The 19,466-nt window shown below is 36.1% G+C and overlaps 4 protein-coding genes across 6 annotated transcripts; all 4 read left to right on the top strand.

Annotated features, from left to right (window-relative positions):
- The first annotated feature begins 817 nt into the window (after window positions 1-817).
- Window positions 818-2,606, top strand: LOC114720744 (calcineurin B-like protein 9). Its single transcript, XM_028906437.1, has 6 exons — window positions 818-823; window positions 1,063-1,153; window positions 1,257-1,309; window positions 1,463-1,543; window positions 2,020-2,132; window positions 2,228-2,606. Exons 1-6 carry the CDS (start codon window positions 818-820, stop codon window positions 2,289-2,291), a joined length of 408 nt encoding a protein of 135 aa, XP_028762270.1. The 3' UTR covers window positions 2,292-2,606.
- Window positions 2,607-4,247: 1,641 nt separating this feature from the next.
- LOC114720753 (pentatricopeptide repeat-containing protein At4g17616-like) lies at window positions 4,248-7,240 on the top strand. Its single transcript, XM_028906449.1, has 2 exons — window positions 4,248-4,631; window positions 4,736-7,240. The coding sequence occupies exon 2, from the start codon at window positions 4,841-4,843 to the stop codon at window positions 6,959-6,961; it is 2,121 nt and encodes a 706-aa protein (XP_028762282.1). The 5' UTR covers window positions 4,248-4,631; window positions 4,736-4,840; the 3' UTR covers window positions 6,962-7,240.
- Window positions 7,241-9,454: 2,214 nt separating this feature from the next.
- LOC114720761 (decapping nuclease DXO homolog, chloroplastic-like) lies at window positions 9,455-14,489 on the top strand. Of its 2 annotated transcripts, XM_028906461.1 has the most exons (13): window positions 9,455-9,885; window positions 10,259-10,494; window positions 10,852-10,917; window positions 11,034-11,112; window positions 11,240-11,319; window positions 11,421-11,444; window positions 11,563-11,687; window positions 12,270-12,486; window positions 12,607-12,660; window positions 12,963-13,009; window positions 13,216-13,300; window positions 13,566-13,629; window positions 13,832-14,489. In XM_028906461.1, exons 1-13 carry the CDS (start codon window positions 9,531-9,533, stop codon window positions 13,933-13,935), a joined length of 1,536 nt encoding a protein of 511 aa, XP_028762294.1. In that variant the 5' UTR covers window positions 9,455-9,530; the 3' UTR covers window positions 13,936-14,489. The 2 variants fall into 2 exon arrangements, with proteins under 2 accessions (XP_028762294.1, XP_028762299.1); XM_028906466.1 differs by lacking the exons at window positions 13,216-13,300; window positions 13,566-13,629; window positions 13,832-14,489 and adding an exon at window positions 13,101-13,202.
- Window positions 14,490-14,953: 464 nt separating this feature from the next.
- LOC114720705 (coiled-coil domain-containing protein 97-like) lies at window positions 14,954-18,704 on the top strand. Of its 2 annotated transcripts, XM_028906392.1 has the most exons (4): window positions 14,954-15,199; window positions 15,434-15,864; window positions 15,904-15,939; window positions 18,277-18,704. In XM_028906392.1, the coding sequence occupies exons 1-4, from the start codon at window positions 15,022-15,024 to the stop codon at window positions 18,520-18,522; spliced, it is 891 nt and encodes a 296-aa protein (XP_028762225.1). In that variant the 5' UTR covers window positions 14,954-15,021; the 3' UTR covers window positions 18,523-18,704. The 2 variants fall into 2 exon arrangements, with proteins under 2 accessions (XP_028762225.1, XP_028762217.1); XM_028906384.1 differs by having other exon boundaries at window positions 15,434-15,939.
- Window positions 18,705-19,466: the final 762 nt, after the last annotated feature.

The following is a 19,466-nucleotide window of genomic DNA, read 5'->3' as shown; positions in this document are numbered from 1 at the left end:
TGTGAAAAATACATGTTAACTATGTTTGTGAACTCGTGTGCCAATTGATGGTTTTCAGTCAGTGTTAGTGAGGTTGAAGCACGTTTGCGCTTTTCAAGAGCATCAGCAGTCGCGTGTGTTGATGATGGACTAATCAGCAAGGTACTGGATAACATGCATTTTTCCGCGATTGTCCATTAAGTTTGTGTTACAGTAGTTCTGGCTGTTTTTATCCCTTTTGTTTTCTCTGGTTGTGTTGTATGTAGCATCATGAGGATGTGGTAATTCCCTTTGCATGCAAATTTTGTAGAAGATTTTGGTCATCAGAACTTGCTGGCAGTTAACTTCTTTGAATCCTTTGGTTAATCTATAGTGTACTATAGTTTCTGAGTAAAGATGAGATTGGTTATCATGTACTTGTGATGCTAATTGCCATGAACGATCTATAAAATGTTTCCCTTTCTGTTTTGAGCTGTCTTTTCATGTTGTAATTATCATTCTTCTTCCACTGCAGGAAGAGTTTCTCTTGGCGATTTTCAACAATAAAAGAAAGGACAATCTCTTTGCTGGTCGAGTATGATAACATCCTTTAGCATGCTTAGAAACATTGCTGCAATAGTTATGGTTGCTGCTGGCATGTATATGCCTATGGACAGATTCAAATGCACTCTTTGAATCATTGATATATAGTTCTACTAGTTAATGGAGAAATATGCGATTTCGTGATGTGCCTCTGAAGTAGACCCCAACAATATCTAATCCTACCTCAAGCCTGTAAAATAATTATGAAACCAACTAGCATTTGGCTGACTGGCTCCATTAGGTGTTGAATTAAGATATGCAGGTTATTATTCATTTGCACTTGTGAATGGAAAAATATAGCCTCTTTTCTCATTCCGAAGTGAAATCTATAATTAGGTGCTCATGAATTTCTTCATTTACATATATCTGGCTAATTGCTGATCCTTATTCTGTTTTGATAAAGTGTCACGCAGCTTCTTGTATCTCCATGTATTTGCCTTTTATTAGTTGGATCTATATTGATATCATACTCGTTCTGAATGCAGATCTTGATATGTTGAGGTTAAGAATAAGGGAGCCATTGATTTTGGCGATTTTGTTAGATCACTCAGTGTCTTCCACCCTAAAGCATCACAAGAAGACAAGATAGACTGTAAGTTGAAGATCAAGTCCTTAAATATAGATTTGTGGATCATCCTCAATCAAATGTTGTGATTTGGATGTACTGATAGGCAATGTTTGGGATTTTCTTGCAGTTTCATTTAGGCTTTATGATATGCAGAATACTGGTTTTATTGAGCGCCAAGAGGTAAGATCAAAATATATTTTTTGTATGCAATGACATTCTTAGTCTCTAGATTGATATTGACAGTCACCAGTTCATTCGAGTGTAACTATTTTTCTATACATGTGCCTACTAATCTCACGAAACATCTTCATTTTAATTGATGATTTGCGCCAGGTCAAGCAAATGTTAATTGCTCTTCTTTCAGAATCTGAAATGAAGTTGGCCGATGATGCATTAGAAAAAATACTTGATAAGGTGAGCTGTCTTTGTTCAAATCCTAGATAATACTCTTCCAGTCTTTAATATAGGACCTAATTGTTGAATTGGTTTTGGTCCTAAATATAAGACTATTTATCATATTTATTAATTTTTTGTAAATTACCTATATAGATACTCTCTCAACCATAATCAAGCAGAAAAGAGAGGGAGGATATTAAGGAAGATGATTATAGTGTTTTAAAAAAAACATGTCATAGTTTTTATAATTAACTAACTTACCTAACTTTCTTAATCTAATCAAATTAGTTAAGTAGATCTTATACTAAGGACCAAAAGAGTATAAAATACAGATATTAGCAGTCAAAGACTTCTAAACTAATATTCTGAGAAGTCTAGGTTACTGATGTCATGATAAGAAATACAAGGCCAAATTGCTGCAGACTTATTTAGCTTCCTGTAGAAGACATCACAAAAGTAAAAGTTTAAACCTGATATTCTGTTCTTGTGGCCAGACTTTCTTGGATGCTGATACAAATCAAGATGGGAAAATAGACAAGTCCGAGTGGGAAAACTTGGTTGCCAAGAATCCATCGCTACTAAAAGTCATGACCCTACCCTACCTGAGGTAAGCCTATGTCTATGTGTAACACTGTTTATACGGTAAATTATTCGAACAACTTTCGGTTTAGCTCAGATCACGTAATTGTGAAATCAATGCAGGGACATAACAACCACCTTCCCAAGCTTTGTTTTTAATTCCAAGGTGGACGAAATCACAAAGTGAGAAGTTATCTATTTAGTTTTTGCAGTTAGGAGCTATAGGTGTAGTTTTGTTTCCCGCGAGAAATTTAAGGTCACTGCATATATGGTCTAGTGATAAATATGTAAAGTATTATTCAGAGGAGTTCCATTGAAATCCCTCTTCCGTCGTGTGCCGGATTTATTTTGAAGAGGGATAAAGTATTTTGCCTTGCCTCGTTTATTGTGTTTGTATAGTTTGGGGTAACTGGCTAATTGATGTTTCCTATAGGAAAAATTGCTAACCATTTTCAAAGAGTGCATAAATAAGAATAGAGGCGTACTTTACTTTGTCCTGAAATTAAATGCAAGTTTTCTTGTGATTATAATGAAATTTGATGTCTCTGGAATGAGATATTTGCAAATCTCTCTTTATATTAGAGGAAATACAAAAAAAAAAAAATGAAGTGGATAAAACAAGTGAAATTAACTTCGGATGAATTCACTCAGTGTTATAATTCTAAACTTAATGTATGACTTAATTGAAAAGTTAATGTTAGTACTACATATAAGATTTATTTGACATATTTATCAATTTTTCTAAATTAACTATATTAATATTCTTTCAATAATAATTAAGCAGAAGAAGAAGAGAGAATTAAGAAAGACGCTTAAAGTGTTTTGGAAAAAACATTACATATCAGTTAATTTAACGAGCACTTCTAATCTATTCAAATTAATTAATTATGTTTTATAGAAGGGATATTATTTTCTCTATAGCTGAGCAGATATACCTTGCCTTCAAAAGAAAAGCCGGTCAAACCGGAAACATGTTTTTTTAATTAAAAAACATGTTTTTCAAAGACTAAGCTGATATTAAAAACATCTTTCAATTATTATTAATATAATAATCCACAATCAATGTATCAATTTATCAATCAGGATTAAAATTATATACAATGGCTTATGGCATGCATTGGCCTCACCAAACTCTCGATTACAAAATGAGGAAATATTTTTACTTGTTCACTGCTTTTATATTTTAATAGAAAGTTAATTATGGTTTTTCTTTTACAGTAATAAACTGCACACCTGATAACTTCGTGGGATCGGCTTCTCTCCACTAAATTTACTTTTACTGCCCGTCTGCCTTATCCAAATACTCCTCCGGTCCTTATTATAAAACCCCATTTGACTTTTTATTTGGTCCTAATTATAAGACCCCAATCCATTTTGTCTCTTATATTTATGCATTTTTTTCCAAGATAATCCTTCTAATAATGATAGTTTTAGCCAATATACTTAATTAGCAAGAACATTTTAGGAATGACAACACTTATTTATTATAAATAACCAACTTAACTTACTTCCTTAATCTCCTCAAATAAGTCAATTAGGTCTTATAATTAGGACCGGAGGAGTATATATTTTTTATTTTTTATTTTTTATTTTCAAAATATTTTTTAAAAGAATAATTTTATAAAATTGTTTTGAGAACATATACACAAAAAATAGAAATAAATAAGCCCCAAGTGACTAAGTTTCTCAAAATAATTGGTAAAGGCAAGAAAATAATTTTTTGCTTGAAGAGAATTAGAGAAGAGCAATATCAATAAAGTTCCAATTAACTTTGTATCATTTCACTTAGTTTTAATAAAATTTGTCTTATTATAAAATAAAAAGAAGGGCAATATTAATTAGTGAGGTAGCGTGAAATAGGAATATTATTTACTCAAATATTTAATAAGCTAAAGAATATTTAAATTTATTTTTATATTTAATGATTGATAGATATTGACAGAAAAAACAACTTGATTTTATCATAAAAACATATTTTCAGCAAGTGGAAATATAAGCTTGGTCGAGTCGCACGTGACCGGTACAAATAATCCCTTGGCCGAAGAAGCAAAATAAAATCCCTAAAATAGTCCCCATTGATTTCAAGTTTTCAACGCCTTCCGCGTTCCGTCTACGAGAGTCAACACCAAACGCCGTCGTCTAACTCAGCGGGGACAGGCGGTAATTGGCAAGGTAGTGGAGAGAAACCCATCCGGTAGTTTGCAGCCTTCTACTTCATTGCCGTGGTTCTTTGGTTCATGTTGTTGTTTTGTTCCTTTTGGCTTTGCCATCGACCATCGTCCCCCGAAGAAAATGGCTTGTGTGAAAACCCGAGGCCGAGACGCAGAGCAGCGGTATCGGAATGGGCGGCCGATTTAATTTGAGCGCAACTCTCTGTGACGTCCATCAATGGCAAAGCTCTGAAGTACGAAACTGTCACTGGGCTGGTTCGACCTTCGTAGTCTTCCCTCCTTCAGCATTGGAAACGGCGAAAGCACGTGGAAATCAGAGGCTAAGCAAGGATTTCTCTAGTTCAATCCGTCACGCGGTAAGCTCTCCGAGCGAAATTTTTTTGGTTCAACTGAAAGTGGTGTTTTTTTTTTTTTTTTTAACACACTGTGTAGCCGTATCTTACCATAACGAAGCCAATAGTAGTCGTATTCCCTCAATCTCCGGGCGCATTCGAGACAGAAAATTGGGGGATTTTTGCACGAGTCGGTGTTTTTGGTGATTGATCACGGAACATATTATACCGGGATGGTGCTTGGTTTTACCAAAGAAATTTTATCGCATAATCACTGCATTAAGTGCTTCTTGCTTAGAAAGGCCTCTGCCCTTCGTAGGACTGCCTTGACTTCAAACATTTATGATTTTGTTTACAATTTTCGGCTTCGAGGTTCTCAAGAATCACATGGTCACTGCATACAGTTCGTTGGATCTCTGCAAAATTTTTCCACTTGCAACCATTGTGAAAGGTTATCTTGGGAAGGTTCCTCTCGCGAAATTCTGTTGAGGAAGCTTGAAAGTTCTTTGAAGAGTCATCAAGTTCAAGAGGCATGGGAATACTTTCATGATTTTAAAAGCCTTTATGGCTTTCCTGTGGGTTGTCTAGTGAATCAGCTGGTCGTTCAATTATCTTACACATCTAATCATGTCTGGTTACGAAAAGCATGTGATCTAGCCTTGCAAATTGTCAAAGAGAAGTCAAACTTACTTCAGGCTGATACCTTAACTAAACTTGCTCTCTCTCTAGCAAGGCTGCAAATGCCAGTCCCTGCCTCGATGATTCTCAGGCTAATGCTAGAGACAGAGTGTGTTCCTCCTATGAATTTATTGTCGTTGATTTTTTTGCATATGGTAAAGACAGAAATTGGGTCACACATCGCATCCAATTACCTGGTTCAAATTTCTGATTGTTTTAGTTCCTTAAATGACAAAAGCGCTCATGAGGCAGTGCTGGTCAAGCCAAATACAATGATCTTTAACCTTGTGCTTGATGCTTGCGTGAGATTCAAATTATCACTGAAAGGTCAATGCGTCATGGATTTAATGCCAATGACAGGCACAGTGGCCGATGCACACTCCATTGTCTTTATTTCACAGATACTAGAGATGAATAGTTTGAGAGATGAAATGATGGAATTAAGGGGCCATATTGATGGAGTATCAACTCCTTACCTTCCTTATTATCGTCAGTTCTATGATAGTTTGTTGAGCTTGCACTTCAAATTTAATGACATCAATGCTGCTGCTGAGCTTGTTTTGGGTATGAATAAACAACATCAAAGTCATATCAATAGAAAGGACAGGAAACAAAAGCCTTTCCTTGTTGCACTCGGATCTCATCACCTCAAGCATGGATTGAAGATACAGTTTGATCCTGAGCTGCTCCAGAAGGACTCTGTCCTTAAAGTTGAAGGCCGACAACATCTTATTCTTTATAGGGATGGAAAACTTGTCCTCAGTAACAGGGCTCTTGCCAAGTTCATCAGTCGGTACAAGAAAGACGGGAAGATTAGTGAACTGTCAAAGCTTCTGCTGAGCATTCAAGAGGATTTATGTTCATTAGCAGGATCCAGTTTATGTTCTGATGTGATTGGTGCTTGCATTCAGTTTGGCTGGCTTGAATCTGCTCATGATATTTTGGATGACATGGAAGCCTATGGGTCTAGAATGGGCTTAGAAACATATATTTCTCTACTGTCAGCATATTACAAAAGAAAAATGCATAGAGAAGCAGATGTTCTGATAAAACAAATGAAAAGGGCAGGTTTGGATGAAAATTTATCTGATGACACTATTAACAGACTTGTTCTCAACGCAGAAACATCATATTCACTTGGTTTATCTGATTTAGCAGTCACTTTGGGTCAAGTATTGAAAGATGAAGAGGAGACAATTTCCCCTGCAATTTATGAGCTTAATTCTTGTATCTACTTTTTTAGCAAGGCAAGAATGATAGAAGATATGTTGAAGGCATATAGAAGACTAAAAGAAAAAAATATTCAATCCGCAGTCCAAAGTTTTGCTTATATGTTGTTTGGATATTCGTCTCTGGGTATGTACCGTGAAATCACAATTTTATGGGGAGACATCAAGAGATTCATGAGTAATGGCAGTTTAAAGCCAAATAGAGATCTGTATGAGTTACTATTGCTAAATTTTCTTCAAGGTGGTTATTTTGAGAGAGTGATGGAGGTCATTGGACATATGAGAGACCAAAACATATATACTGATAAGTGGATGTACAAAAGCAAGTTCCTAAGACTTCATAGGAACCTTTATAGGAGTTTAAAAGCGTCAGATGCTAAAACAGAGGCACAGAGCAAAAGGTTTGAGTATGTTCAGGCTTTTAGGAAGTGGGTGGGAATTGATTAAACATCTCTGAGTAATATTTATGTATTGATGCATCCAACATAATTTCCAGCAAATCGTTGGTGTCTTAGCATGGTCGATGTTATTTGCTGAGTCATATTTGTGATCTATCAGTTTTACTTCTGCCTCAACTTCAGTTTTTGGAGAACAGGAGTGAAGTATATAAGAATATCTCAATGCAACTTCAAATGTATTTGGATGACTTTCAGATTCTGGTAAATAGTGGAACCCGCTCATTTATGTCAGGCTATTCTTGGACAAGTGGGCTTAAAAATTTTTTAACTAGTTTTCTTATTCTTTCTTCTTACATTTTGCTTCTTGTTAAACACTTTCAACTGTTTTTTCCCCCTTAAGTCAAGCTCATTAAAATCTCTCCTTTCCTTCTCCTCCAACCAGAGGGGGTTAAGAATTATTATAGCGCGCTTGGTAATTTTGAATTAAAAAAACGATTGGGTTGTACTTTTAAATCGCCAATTCATCGATATTTACACGCTTCTTCTTCAGTTTTATTTCTCCATTTCTACTCCTCTCATCTTGACTAGGCACTGATCCAGTCTGATTTTTATAACCTCGATCTTTCTATAAAATTTCTCATCTTTCTATTCCCTTCTATCATCTATGACTGGCTAATCTAAAGAAAATGACAAATCAATATTCAGCAGCTCTTTGTTTAGCCTGAGTACCATTCCTTCTCATAAACCACGGAAACACATAGATTACCGCATACTGTGCTCTTTATTGGCTATATGTAGACTCCGGCTGTATTAATAATGATATAATATTAAGAAAAAAATTTAGGTTAAGTTTTTTTTTTTTGGGTTGAAATAGTTTTGGTTAAGTTTTATAATAATATATAGTTATGTATTTTTTTTTGTTTTATATGCTAATACTTAAAAAATCAGGACACATATTGAAAATTTTGATATAATAAATATAAGAAACTTGATGTAAGTTTTATCCTAATATTAATACCCCAACCATGAATGTTGAAAAAATAGATTATTTTTTAAGGTAGACACTAACAAGGATTCAAATCCAATCATGTCTTTTGTTAATTTTTTTAAAAATAAGCACATGTATTTTTTATAATCTTATTTGAGACATGGCTAGACATACAAGCAACTTTCTCTTTTGCTAGGAATTCACCTTTTCTAGTTTCTACATGATTCTTTGTTAGTTGACACTCTTCGTTAATTTTCGTCCAAAGGTATTTTCCAGTCTTTTTAATTCTTAATCCTCATTTACTACCCCATCAGAAAGAGATGTCATTATACTGTAGATGTGGGAATCAGGGCCGGCCCTTCAGGGCTGACAAGTTTAAAAGGGCCGGCCCTCCAGAGCTAAAATTTTAAAAATATCTCAATTTGCTAGGCCCCGCCCTTAAACTACAGGGCTCAGGGCCGGCCCGCGGACTTTTAGCCCGTTTAAGAAAAAAAAATATTTTTATATTTATCATATTTTTTTATAAAACAATAAAAATAAACCAATTAAATTATTAAAAAAGACATGAATATGAATAAAATTAAGTCACAAATATAAAATATCATCATATATAAATATCCATCAACATTCAAGCACATCTAAAACACTCATTAACAAGATAACAACATCCAAAAGTTTTATCTATGGTGCAATTGTACAATAAATAAATACTATCATTAATCTTTTGAAATTTCATCATCACTATAATTAATTACTCTTCTTCATAAGTATGCTTTTCTTTCGTAACAAAAATATCAAGTTTTTCTTCTTTATAGGAATTTTACTTTTAAATTTTACAATCTAGCTATTATTTTACTTTAATGTGAAAAACATTGTTGTTGAAACTCATAAATTTCTAATTCAAATTATAGAATCACAAGTTATATAAGTATAAAAATACTGTATTATCAAATATATATATAGTTTAAAAATATCAACACATATAATATAAATCAAATCATTATCAAAGTCCAAATTAACCCATTTTTTAAAAATTTAATTGGATAAATTATTGTCTAACACTAAATTTAAATTTAAAATGATAATAATAACTAAATATTTAAAATATTATTAATAATATAAAGAATAAATAACATTAGAATTATATAAAAAAATTTAAAAAACAAAAAAAATTATAAAAGGGCTTAAAAAGGCCAGCTCCCTTTTAAGCCCTCGGCCCTCTAGGGCTTATTTTTCATTTAAAGAGAAAAATATCAAGTCTGAACCTTATAATTTCAGGACGTAAACGGATCGGCCAGACGGGTTCGGTCTGTTTTTCCGGCTTTACATTATAGGCAGGCGACAAGCCCATTCCCAGCCTGTAACATCAGGTTGAGGGGAGAGAAAAAAAAGGCAGTGAGGCACGAAAAGGGGAAAACAAAAAAAACATGAGAGAGAAAGGAAAGCAGACACAGGCAATAAACGGTGTGGTTCACATGGCATCGAGGACCCAGAATGAATTGACGCTTGGGGTTCGATTCGATCTCGCTTCTCCTCCGCCCAAAAAAAAAAAAAAAGGAATCGAACTTGCTTGGGCGACTATAAAACACAAAGCTCTAGGCGCACGCCAAAATAGACGAGGATCATCGGAATGGATTTCTCAGAGCAGGACCTAGATTTATTCGGCGAACATTACGATCAGGACCCCGACAAAGATGCCCATGACGACCAAGATGGAACTCACTCCTCTTCCCCAGCTTCATCCTCCTCCGCTTCTTCTTCCTCATCCTCTTCATCATCTGCTTCTTCATCCAACGCCAGTGATGGCGATGATTCCTCCAGTGGTAGCGGAAGCGCCACCAGCGCTGCCGATGAAGACGAAGAGAATGGCGAGGAGGTTGAGCACAACAGTAGGGCCTATTATGACCCTGAGGAAAAAGACCTGTTTGGTTCTGATAATGAAGATTATTGTAAAACTCCCGCTCAAAGTCCTTACTCGATTCCTGGTAATTCCCTAACTGCATATTGCGTTGAGTTTACGGGGTTCTAGCTTGACCCGTTGTACTACGTATTCGCCAAATTTTATGACACTTCACTCACTTTGACTGCCGCCTCATATCTTTTTGCCACGAACCGGCTGTGCAGCTTCCAGTAAATTTTGTGCGTATGCTTACGGTTTATGTCTTTTCCTGTATGAAGCTGTGGGAAGTTTAAAAATCTTCTTACTCAATTGGATAGTTTCTCATTTCTTATGTCAAGGAAATGATAACGCACTTGAACTTCTGAAGCAGCTGAAAATGCCACTGAACTTAAAGTGCATAACTTTGTCGATTTTCTTTCTCAGTTTGATTTATAGCGAGATGTGAGTTTCTCTTGCAGTATTGCCTGCCGTCCGCAATACAAATAATCAGGGTAGGGGGGGTTTTGGCCGTGGTCGTTGGCAAAATGATAGAGGAGCAGGCCTTCTTCCTCGTCCTGGACCTTATCCTCAGAGGCAAAATTTTGGTTATGGAAACAGGTTTTCAAATGGCCGCCATGATGAAAGATTTGTCGCTGAGCTGAAGCTTTCCAAGAGTGAAGAGACTTTGTCAAGAAAGTGTATTGCTATTCAGGAGGTAGGGACATTCCATTTTCTTTGCTTTATTTGCCGATGTACCAAGCATTTTAGGGGTAAGAGTGCTAAAGAAATTGTTTTGAAGCTGGAATTTTATCTCTTGCACTGGATGTTTGGGATCATTTCATCCCGAATTTAAGTTATTGGTACTGTATATTGTATCTTGCTTGTATGTGAAACAAATGATCACGTGGAGCTTTAACAATTTAAATGGCGGTAATTTGATTAGTGTTTCCCCGTCACACATTTGTAATTCTGGATATATTTTTATTTTTGGTGGACTGCACTTATGTATGGGTGCAAGGTAACTTGTCAGCATAAGTGTTCTGACCATGTGTTTTCTTTTTTTATCTGGCAGCCGTGTGAAATTGCCTGCTATAGTCGCATAGAAGGTGGAGAGGTCTACTTTGATGATCGCAACTTGGTAAGCTACATAGAGCTCATCTCATTTGATTTTCTCTATATTCATTTATTCTTTCATGTGTGTGATAACCTGGCTGATATCTTGCATACTAAGTGTTTTCTATTTCATTTATTTAGAGGCTTTTTAAGCGCCTTATCACTGAAGATATTGGAGCTGATTTGAACGAGGGTTATGATACATTTATTGCTAAAAAAGGTACATCTTTATAACTTTCAACTATTGCTTTATAACTGTAGAAGTTTTATTTTATACTGGTATATGGGAGATATGCATATCAGAACTGATGTTACTCTTTTTCTTTTCTTGTTAATCCTTAATGCAGACTTAGGCTCAGAGGGCTTTGGTGACCTTCTTGCTTGCATTAGAGACAAAAATATTCCCCTCCAAAACATTCATTTTGTGGTATAAAGAGCATAATGATTTAAGTTTTTGAAAACTAATAATGCTTTTACAATGTAAGTTCTGAAGCTTCTTACCTTAGCCTTCTCTTTTATCTTTTGCAGACATTTCGTAACAATCTTAACAAGGTAATGGAGTCAGAATCTCTTCATATGAGAATATATGCGTCATTCCTGTGAAGTAGCTATTACATTTGGGCTGTCAAATTTGTCTATTCTAATACTTTTTCAATGACTTCTTTTGCAGATAATGGCCACTGCTTATATCCGACATGAGCCTTGGGAAATGGGGGTGCATAAACGGAATGGAGTTGTTTATCTTGATGTGCATAAACTACCAGAAAGACCAAAGAGTGATTTGGATTGCCGGAGGTACTATACTTGCATATCCTATTATTATTTTGGTCTTTTGGATACCAAGAGAAGTCAAGAGAGCTGTAGTGGAACGAGCAGCAAAACCAATGGATTGAACCCAAAGGGAGAAAAGAAGTACTAGGAGATGGGGGGTTGAAATTTCTGAAGTATTTGCAATGCTGACCTAACTATTCTTCCCCTAAGAGAGAAACAAAAAGCAAGGGGGTGGGGTACGGGCTGGGAAGAAGGAGAAAGATCTTGCTGAGGACAAATATTGAGATTGAACTAGTTTGAAATACGTGCATCAATTGGATGATATTCATCCCTTCAGTAATGTTTGGATACCAATGCCCTTCTGCCTTGTTTCTTGTTGAGGCCTACATATAAACTTTTGGTAGACAGATGAAAGTATTGATATTATATCCATTAAATTGTAGCTAAGTGATATGTGATTTATAAAGTAAAGGGGCAAAAAAGTGAAGTTTTGCTTATACAGCTTAGTTGGGAGATAAATGGCCTACTAGTAATTGATTGTCCTCATTGCTTTAATATCCTTTCTAAAATTTTGATCGTTAAGCTTTATAGTATGTTTTGAATCAGATGTTATTGGGGATATTGTTTTGAGAGCCTTGCCACTGAAGATCCTAGAAGGTCTGATGGAGAGGGGATACACCATGTTGATGCCAATGTTGAATATTGTTCTGTGATCAAAACAAAATTAGGGGCTCACCGCATTTTGATGGGTGCTGAGATGGATTGCTGTGATTCAACTGATGATGGAAGGAGATTTTATGTTGAACTAAAGACAAGTCGTGAGGTTGACAAAGTTTCAGCTTCCTCGCATCTTACTTTTCCATTACTTCCATCCCATTTCTTCTGGTTTCTTGTTATAGTCATAATATAGGCTTTTAACATGATGTAATCCTCAACGATGCAGTTGGACTATCATACTGAGGAAAAATTTGAGAGAGAAAAACTGCTCAAGTTTTGGGTAAAGCTCATTGTACCTTATGCTGTGAATTTATATGCTTTCCTCTCGATTATTTCTACTGTATCTTTTTCAATTGTGTCCTTCTTTAGCTAGATTTTTGCTCATTGTTCATTATAGTGTTTAGAGAATTGAGCTTTGTATTTTGGAGTTTAGCTTATATTTTTTTAAAGAATTTTCTGCCTTTTTTGTTGTCTTCTTTATGATTCTACCATGAGATCGGTTTTCTACAATATTGTCCTTTTAAAAATTACGAGTTCATTGGATTTATTCTTTAACAAGACCTCTATTCTTGATTGTTGCAGATTCAGTCATTTTTGGCAGGAGTACCATATATTGTCATAGGATTTAGGTAATTGTGATCATCATACCGTCAAAACATATTTGTTCTCGCACAAGCTTTCATATAATTGATTGAGCTGATTATAGCTTGAAATGCATAGCAACTTGTGCGTCAGATATGCCATTCTCCACCAAGCATCCATTGCAAATGTGAAAGCTTGCTTCTGAAGGTTTGACTTGGTGTTATGGTAAAAAAATATTTTGGCTGTAATGCAGAGATGATGCTGGTCGTCTTGTTCGGACTGAAAGACTAAGAACTAAAGAAATCACTCAGAGAATAAAAATGAAGAACTACTGGCAGGTAATTTTTGACTGCAACAAGGTGCATGATGCTAATCTTTGCTTTGCTTTGCTTGGTGATTGCAATGGTGAATCTACCATTACTGGAAGCCCCAACTTCTTTCTTCCCTGTGGGTTCCCGACTTCACAGACGAGAGATGTTCCCATGGTCATTTTTGTTTTGAGGCATGAAGGAGGATTATATATGACAAAAATTTGTTTATACATGCTACTATTCAATGACCACTTAATCTTAGGATCCCGATGGTAACGAAACTTGTTGGCAGGGTGGAGTCTGCTTGGCGTTTGCAGATGAAGTTTTATGCTGGCTCTATGGAACAGTCAAGGAGAGTGAGTATTATTGAATCATTCAGTTTTTCTTTTGAGCCAGCTGATAAAAAAGGAACATGACGAAAACTTGCAAAAGCAACTTGAAGTCCCATACCTATTCGTTTGGTTTATATGACGCAATCTCGCAAAATGCATTGTTTAAGTACCAAATCTATTCGTTTGGTGTTTATTAGTAAGTAATATGCACATGCCTGGTTTTCAGATGAAGATTACATATTGCAGTTTGCTCCACCCTTCACCCGTTTGGAGCTTCTACAGGCCCAGTCCTGTCCAGATGCAATTATTAGTCATCTTGAGCTGTTGTGAAGAATCAGAGGCCTTTACATCTGTTTATACAATTCAACCTGACAAGAAGCAGGAATCAAGTCTGGATTTTGCCCTTTAGGTTAAATCGGTTCATGGTTGTTTTGATACTTGATGGAAATCGTTGGACAGGAGTAAGCCGAATTTATTAATGAAGAGGAAATTACGCTGGGTTATAATCTTATACTGCTTTTGGGTTGAATGATACGTGATGGAAAATGTCGGTGAATTACTAACGATTTTGATTCGCAGTAGAAAATTAGACTGGGCATCCCTCTGGAAAAATTTCCTGAGGTGTCTGTAATTCTCATGACTTTCATGCCCACAGAATAGACCTAGTAATGGGAATGTTACGCAGAATACCAAGAAATTGTACTCTTGGACATTCGATAACTGTAGCTCGATGTCTACGAAGCAGTTTACGCTTACGAGGAAAAATTTAGTATTTATAATAATCTTTTTGTATGTCAGTTAACTTTTGTAAGCTCATAAATCTTGGTGAACATCATGCTTTAATTGACAATGTATTAGAAAATTCAGGTCATATTCAGATGTTATAACTGATGGTCAGTAGTAAATTTTGGATAAAGAGATAAAGAGTTAAAATTTATTTGCCTCTTCTGACCTTTTTAATTATTGGGTCTTCCCCCATTCAATCCAAATGGATATAAATCCCTGTGGTTTTAATTTTTAACAATCTCCAATATTCAAGATTTATTTTTAGCAATTAGTTGGGCTTGGGCCCTCGTCAGCTTCCGAAGATCAAAATCTAAGTGAAATGGGCCGGGATACGCAAGCAGGTTCTTCCAAAAGCGAAGCAGTAAGAGTTGAGTCTCGCGGAAGAAATTAGTCTTACGCATGACGAAGTAAGATTTCAATCTATTGGGAGAGCTGTGTACGTTTAGTGCTTGACAGTACTTTAAATAGGTCCAATAGGAGGATACATATAAGCAAGAAAAAAAAAAAGCGACGTATTGGGAAAGGGGCGCCATACACGGATACACCGACTTTGTGCTGGAGTAGATCATACTGGAAGAACGGAACGAAGGCGAAGAAAGAGGGGGCTGAAACGCAAAAGAGAAGAGCGAGATGGAGGAAAAGACGAATCCAGGAATAAGCGGTGATGCAATGGAGAGGATATCAGAGAGGCTATCGCCTTTGGAGAACCTATACTTCCCTCGCGCTTTGCAATCAGCTGCCGCCGACCCTTCTCAACGGAAGGCCATCTTTTCCGACCTTCTTTCTCGAGACGTCGCCCTTTTCTTAGGTGATTTCTCTTTCTTCTCTCTCTCTCATAATCTTCTTCCAAAGCCTGTAGCTGCAGTTGCGAATTCCTCAGTTCAATTATTCAAGTAAGCTGAAGTGTAGTTTAAACAACAGGCAGCTAAAACAGTTGTTTCAGCATAATGAGACGTTTTCGATTGGCGGCTTAACGCGCCGGAAATTTTACTGATGTTCTGTATTGATTAAGTCTTTTTTCCTTGGCTTGAATCTTGCATAGAACGGTATGGGTCCCTACTTACAAGCAATGAACTGCGCGAGTTTGATGCGCTGAAGTCTGACTATGAAATCAATTGGCATTTGAAGCGTCTTTGGAGCATAATGAGCCCAACATCGGAGGAGTTGAGGATGAGGTCAGTCACTGTGAAGAACCGAAGGCGGGCATACTTGGATAAATTGATGTGCGATGGAGACTACTTTTCGGAAGATGCAATGAGGGAGAGAGAGCCGTATCTACATCACGAGTATGTGGGGAGATTTCAGGACCAAAGTGGCAGAGGCATGGCAAGGCCTGGAGAGCGGTGGTCGGAGACTTTGATGAGGAGGTCAGAGGAAGCATTCCTCGTTGCAAAAATTAGAGGGGAGCAGCAGAGGTTAGGCGTGGCTGAAAGGGACTGGATTGGTAATGAGAGGATTCAGGAGGAAGAGGAGGAGGAGGAGGAAGAGGAGGAAGAAGAGGAGGAAGAAGAGAGGAGGAATGTTACTCGTGATAGACACCCTACTGCGGTAAGACACTATAAACTTACTTGCATTCTGTTTTGGGTTTTATGAGATATATGTCTATTATATTATTGTGTTTTCTACTTTGTCGTTGATGTAGAGGCATAATTGTTCTCTATTATGTCATTTACAACCGTTAGCGAGTGAGCTGGCTGGCAATCTTGATGTTCTTTCATGATATCTTGCATTAGATCCTTGTTAATATTTGGTTAATTTGGTTTAACTAGAAGTACATTAAATATTCTGCATGTTATACAATTCAGATACTGTCCAACTATTTTGATCTCACATCATCTTTCCTCACCAAGATGTCAGGGTACATTCTTTGATTTAATGTTGACCAAGTTGAAGGAGCTTCCCTTGGGGCGATGAGATGATAAATTTGAAACCTCAATGACGTGAACTCTTGCATGTTTGGTCATATGGTTTCAAGTTGGTTCTCAATGATGTCATGGAAATACTGAAGATGACAATGAACATTGAATTGTTTAAATATAAAACCATTCACCTATAGGTTTTGATCATCCTCTTTCCGTTTTTTTTTGGGGCGTTGTGTTGTTTTCAAGGCAATTAATTAAAATCAGTCTGGGCAGTCAAATTGGTACAACTAGCGGATGGGTACTGGACCTAGTTCTGAACTAAGCCTAAACCAGACTAAAGGAAAACTGGTAAAAAACTGGGAAGCGCCCAGAAAGCCAGCTGGTTTACTTAACATCTGGTTTTTGGAAACCAAAAACCGGAAGTTTGTGGGCCTCATGGCTAAGAAAATACCACAGCGTCTTACCATGCTCAAGCTGATGGTCTTTCCCTTCCTTTTATAAACTTGGTTCTCGCTTCTTTCATAGTCTTTAGTTGATGTGGGGCTTCAAGTAACATAAGGTGGTTTAATATGCAATGAGGCAAAGTTTGAGCACGAAAGTGAAATTTGTAGCCTGCAGAGTTTGAACACATGATTGTCATGAATTATGGCATCCATGGTATCACCAAGTGCATCTATCTTCTCCTCCTCCTCCTCTTTTGCTTCCCCTTTCTTGCCTTCTCAGATTTTCCAAAACCCAAATTGCTGGGTCGCTTCTTACTCTCATTCATCAGGTCAAATGAGCTCCAATTAAGTTCTAGCGACTCTTCTGCACTTGCATTGTATGGAACTTGCCGATTTGCCGATTTGATGGAGAAAGCTAAGCTTTTGGAGACTCTGAATATCCTATTGAGACTTGCTACATCACCATCTTTGGAGAAAGTGGAAGCTAATTGCCTTTTGTTCTTTTAACAAAAAAATTATTTTTTTCCCTAAACAGATGAAATATCAGATATAAAACTTTAATTAAATATGAGTGATATTTTTTGGTTAAATATTATATGCTTAATATTTATTCCTTGTATTTTTAGTGCCCTTCTTTAAAAAATAACTTTTTTTTTTGGTTATGATCAGTTCAACTATGATCTGACTGGAGAACTGTGAACTAGTTTCTCGATCGATTGAATGACCAATTGGATTTTTGATACTTACATTGTTTTTAGAATCTTGATTGGTATTTTAACCTCTGTCCTTTTGACATGTTAGTCGGAACTCACAAGATAATCCACCTCTACTTGGCTCAATCCTGACTGCCTTGTGCTTTTATGCTGTTCCACTCCCTTAAGTATAATATCCTTGGTATCTACTATGAATTTTCATCTACATTTGGCCCGTAGTGGAACAATATACTGTTGCAGCTGATATGAATAAATCAATAATAAGAGATGGCATGTGGATACCCTAAATAGTATTTCGAGTAATTCCTTTTTCTTGATGAAGTGATAATATATGATTACTTTGACACATTTTATTATGACTTAGTGTTGAATGTTTCGTTGTCTTTTTTGAGAAATATTTGATTCCTTGTTAATGTGATTATGTTGCTTAAACTTTGGTTTTCCATTTTATCAATAATGTGAATTGCCTATATTGAATATTGATGATTGGTGAAAGTGCTATTACTTCCGGTCCTTAATCTAAGAGCTAATTGATTGATTTGAGGAGGTTAGAGAAATTAGTTAAGTTAGTTATTTGTAATAAATAATTGTTGTTTTTCCTAAAATATCTTTGCTAATCAATTGCATTGGCTAGAACTACTATTATTACAAGGACTATTTTGAAAAAAATGGATAAATATGATAGACAAAATAGATTGGGATTTTATATTTAAGATCAAAATATAAGCCAAACGAACTTTTATATTAAAGATTGGATGTAGTATTTAATGTCTAATGGTTTTGGATCTCTAGCTTGCGGGAGATTGTAGAGTGCCAAAATGAATACCGTGTTGAATTAATGAATATAATATTTGCTGGCACTTGCAGGCGCACTTAAATCACTCGGATGATCCATCGGACCAGACAAGGGAGAACGAGGAATCATCTTTATCTCCGGAAGAACTGCAGGATCGTTTGAATCAATTCACCTACATAATGCAGCAGAAGTTCTTGCTGGGGGAAGATCAAGAACATTTAGATTACTCTAGGATAGACAATGATGAGACCCTTGACGATCATTGGCAGAGGGAGGCCAACGTTGATGCAGAGGAGAAGTATTTTGCTGATGATTAGACTGGTAATCAGATGTGCAGACATTACATGTATTTCACCGTTCACTAATACGGTTTATGTTCGTAATTATAAAGGTTAGATTATTCAGTATCAGTTCGATGTTTGTTGCTTATTGTGTTTACCTGCATCAGTCACACTGCAATTCTACGTTGGGGAGCCTGGCCCTAAGGGCCAGTTTGATATGCTGAATTTGGGGTACAGATTATAGTATAGAACTGGAATTGGGGATGCTTGATAGATGGAATTTGTCTATTTCACCGGATAGATGAAATCGCAAAGAAATGAAGTAAAGAATAGTTTTATAAGAATGCATTTTGTTTATTTTCTAAAATTAATAATAAAATTATATATTATTAAATATTAATTATAAAAACATAAAAATATTAGTATATATTTTAATTTCTGTAACACAAAGTAAAATTCCTTTTTCCTAGCGCAGCAGTAGTACAGTGATGAATCTTAAATTTTAATCCCATCTATAATTCTAAGCCCATCCATTGCTTGCCGACATCATTCATGGAAGGATTCTTTCGAGTTTTGAATAAAATTCTTGGTAGGTAGCCTTCCTTATGGGAATGGCACCATATATAATATAGGACTAATCGAGTGCACAGTGCTCACTCTTTTTGTGATCGTTAAAAACTAGAATTTAGGTGGACCATTATCAAAGGAAGTCATAGAATAAGTGTAGGTGAAAGACGTGCTGTGTTATTGCAGAATTCGTATTCTGATGAGTCTCAAATCTCGATTATTTATACTGTGGATGGAGAACTAAATGAGAAAATCCCAAAGAAAGAAATGGTATTAGAACAACAGGAGTCAAAAGAAAATACACACAGAGAGAGGGAGAATAAAATAGTAATAGGATGAGAGGTACTCTGAGCACCAAAAAAAAAAAGTAATTGGGCCCAGGAAACGTGACAATCACGTGCGGTGCAGAGGAT

This window comes from Neltuma alba, unplaced genomic scaffold, assembly GCF_004799145.2.
Source record: "Neltuma alba isolate B1F8T4 unplaced genomic scaffold, ASM479914v2 tig00002258_pilon, whole genome shotgun sequence".
NCBI lineage: Eukaryota > Viridiplantae > Streptophyta > Magnoliopsida > Fabales > Fabaceae > Neltuma > Neltuma alba.
The sequence above is the reverse complement of the archived record's forward strand: the minus strand, read 5'-3'. Positions and strand labels throughout refer to the sequence as shown.

Excerpts from the sequence above, each read along its gene's own strand:
- LOC114720744 (XM_028906437.1), top strand. Across the intron at positions 1,154-1,256 it reads ACAAGAAGACAAGATAGACT|TTTCATTTAGGCTTTATGAT; the intron begins GTAAGTTGAAGA and ends ATTTTCTTGCAG. Across the intron at positions 1,544-2,019 it reads TAGAAAAAATACTTGATAAG|ACTTTCTTGGATGCTGATAC; the intron begins GTGAGCTGTCTT and ends TCTTGTGGCCAG.
- LOC114720753 (XM_028906449.1), top strand. The coding sequence starts at position 4,841 with ATGGTGCTTGGTTTTACCAAAGAAATTTTATCGCATAATCACTGCATT.
- LOC114720705 (XM_028906384.1), top strand. The coding sequence starts at position 15,022 with ATGGAGGAAAAGACGAATCCAGGAATAAGCGGTGATGCAATGGAGAGG. Across the intron at positions 15,200-15,433 it reads AGACGTCGCCCTTTTCTTAG|AACGGTATGGGTCCCTACTT; the intron begins GTGATTTCTCTT and ends AATCTTGCATAG. Across the intron at positions 15,940-18,276 it reads GTGATAGACACCCTACTGCG|GCGCACTTAAATCACTCGGA; the intron begins GTAAGACACTAT and ends TGGCACTTGCAG.
- LOC114720761 (XM_028906461.1), top strand. The coding sequence starts at position 9,531 with ATGGATTTCTCAGAGCAGGACCTAGATTTATTCGGCGAACATTACGAT. Across the intron at positions 11,445-11,562 it reads TTCGTAACAATCTTAACAAG|ATAATGGCCACTGCTTATAT; the intron begins GTAATGGAGTCA and ends CTTCTTTTGCAG. Across the intron at positions 12,661-12,962 it reads AAAAACTGCTCAAGTTTTGG|ATTCAGTCATTTTTGGCAGG; the intron begins GTAAAGCTCATT and ends TGATTGTTGCAG.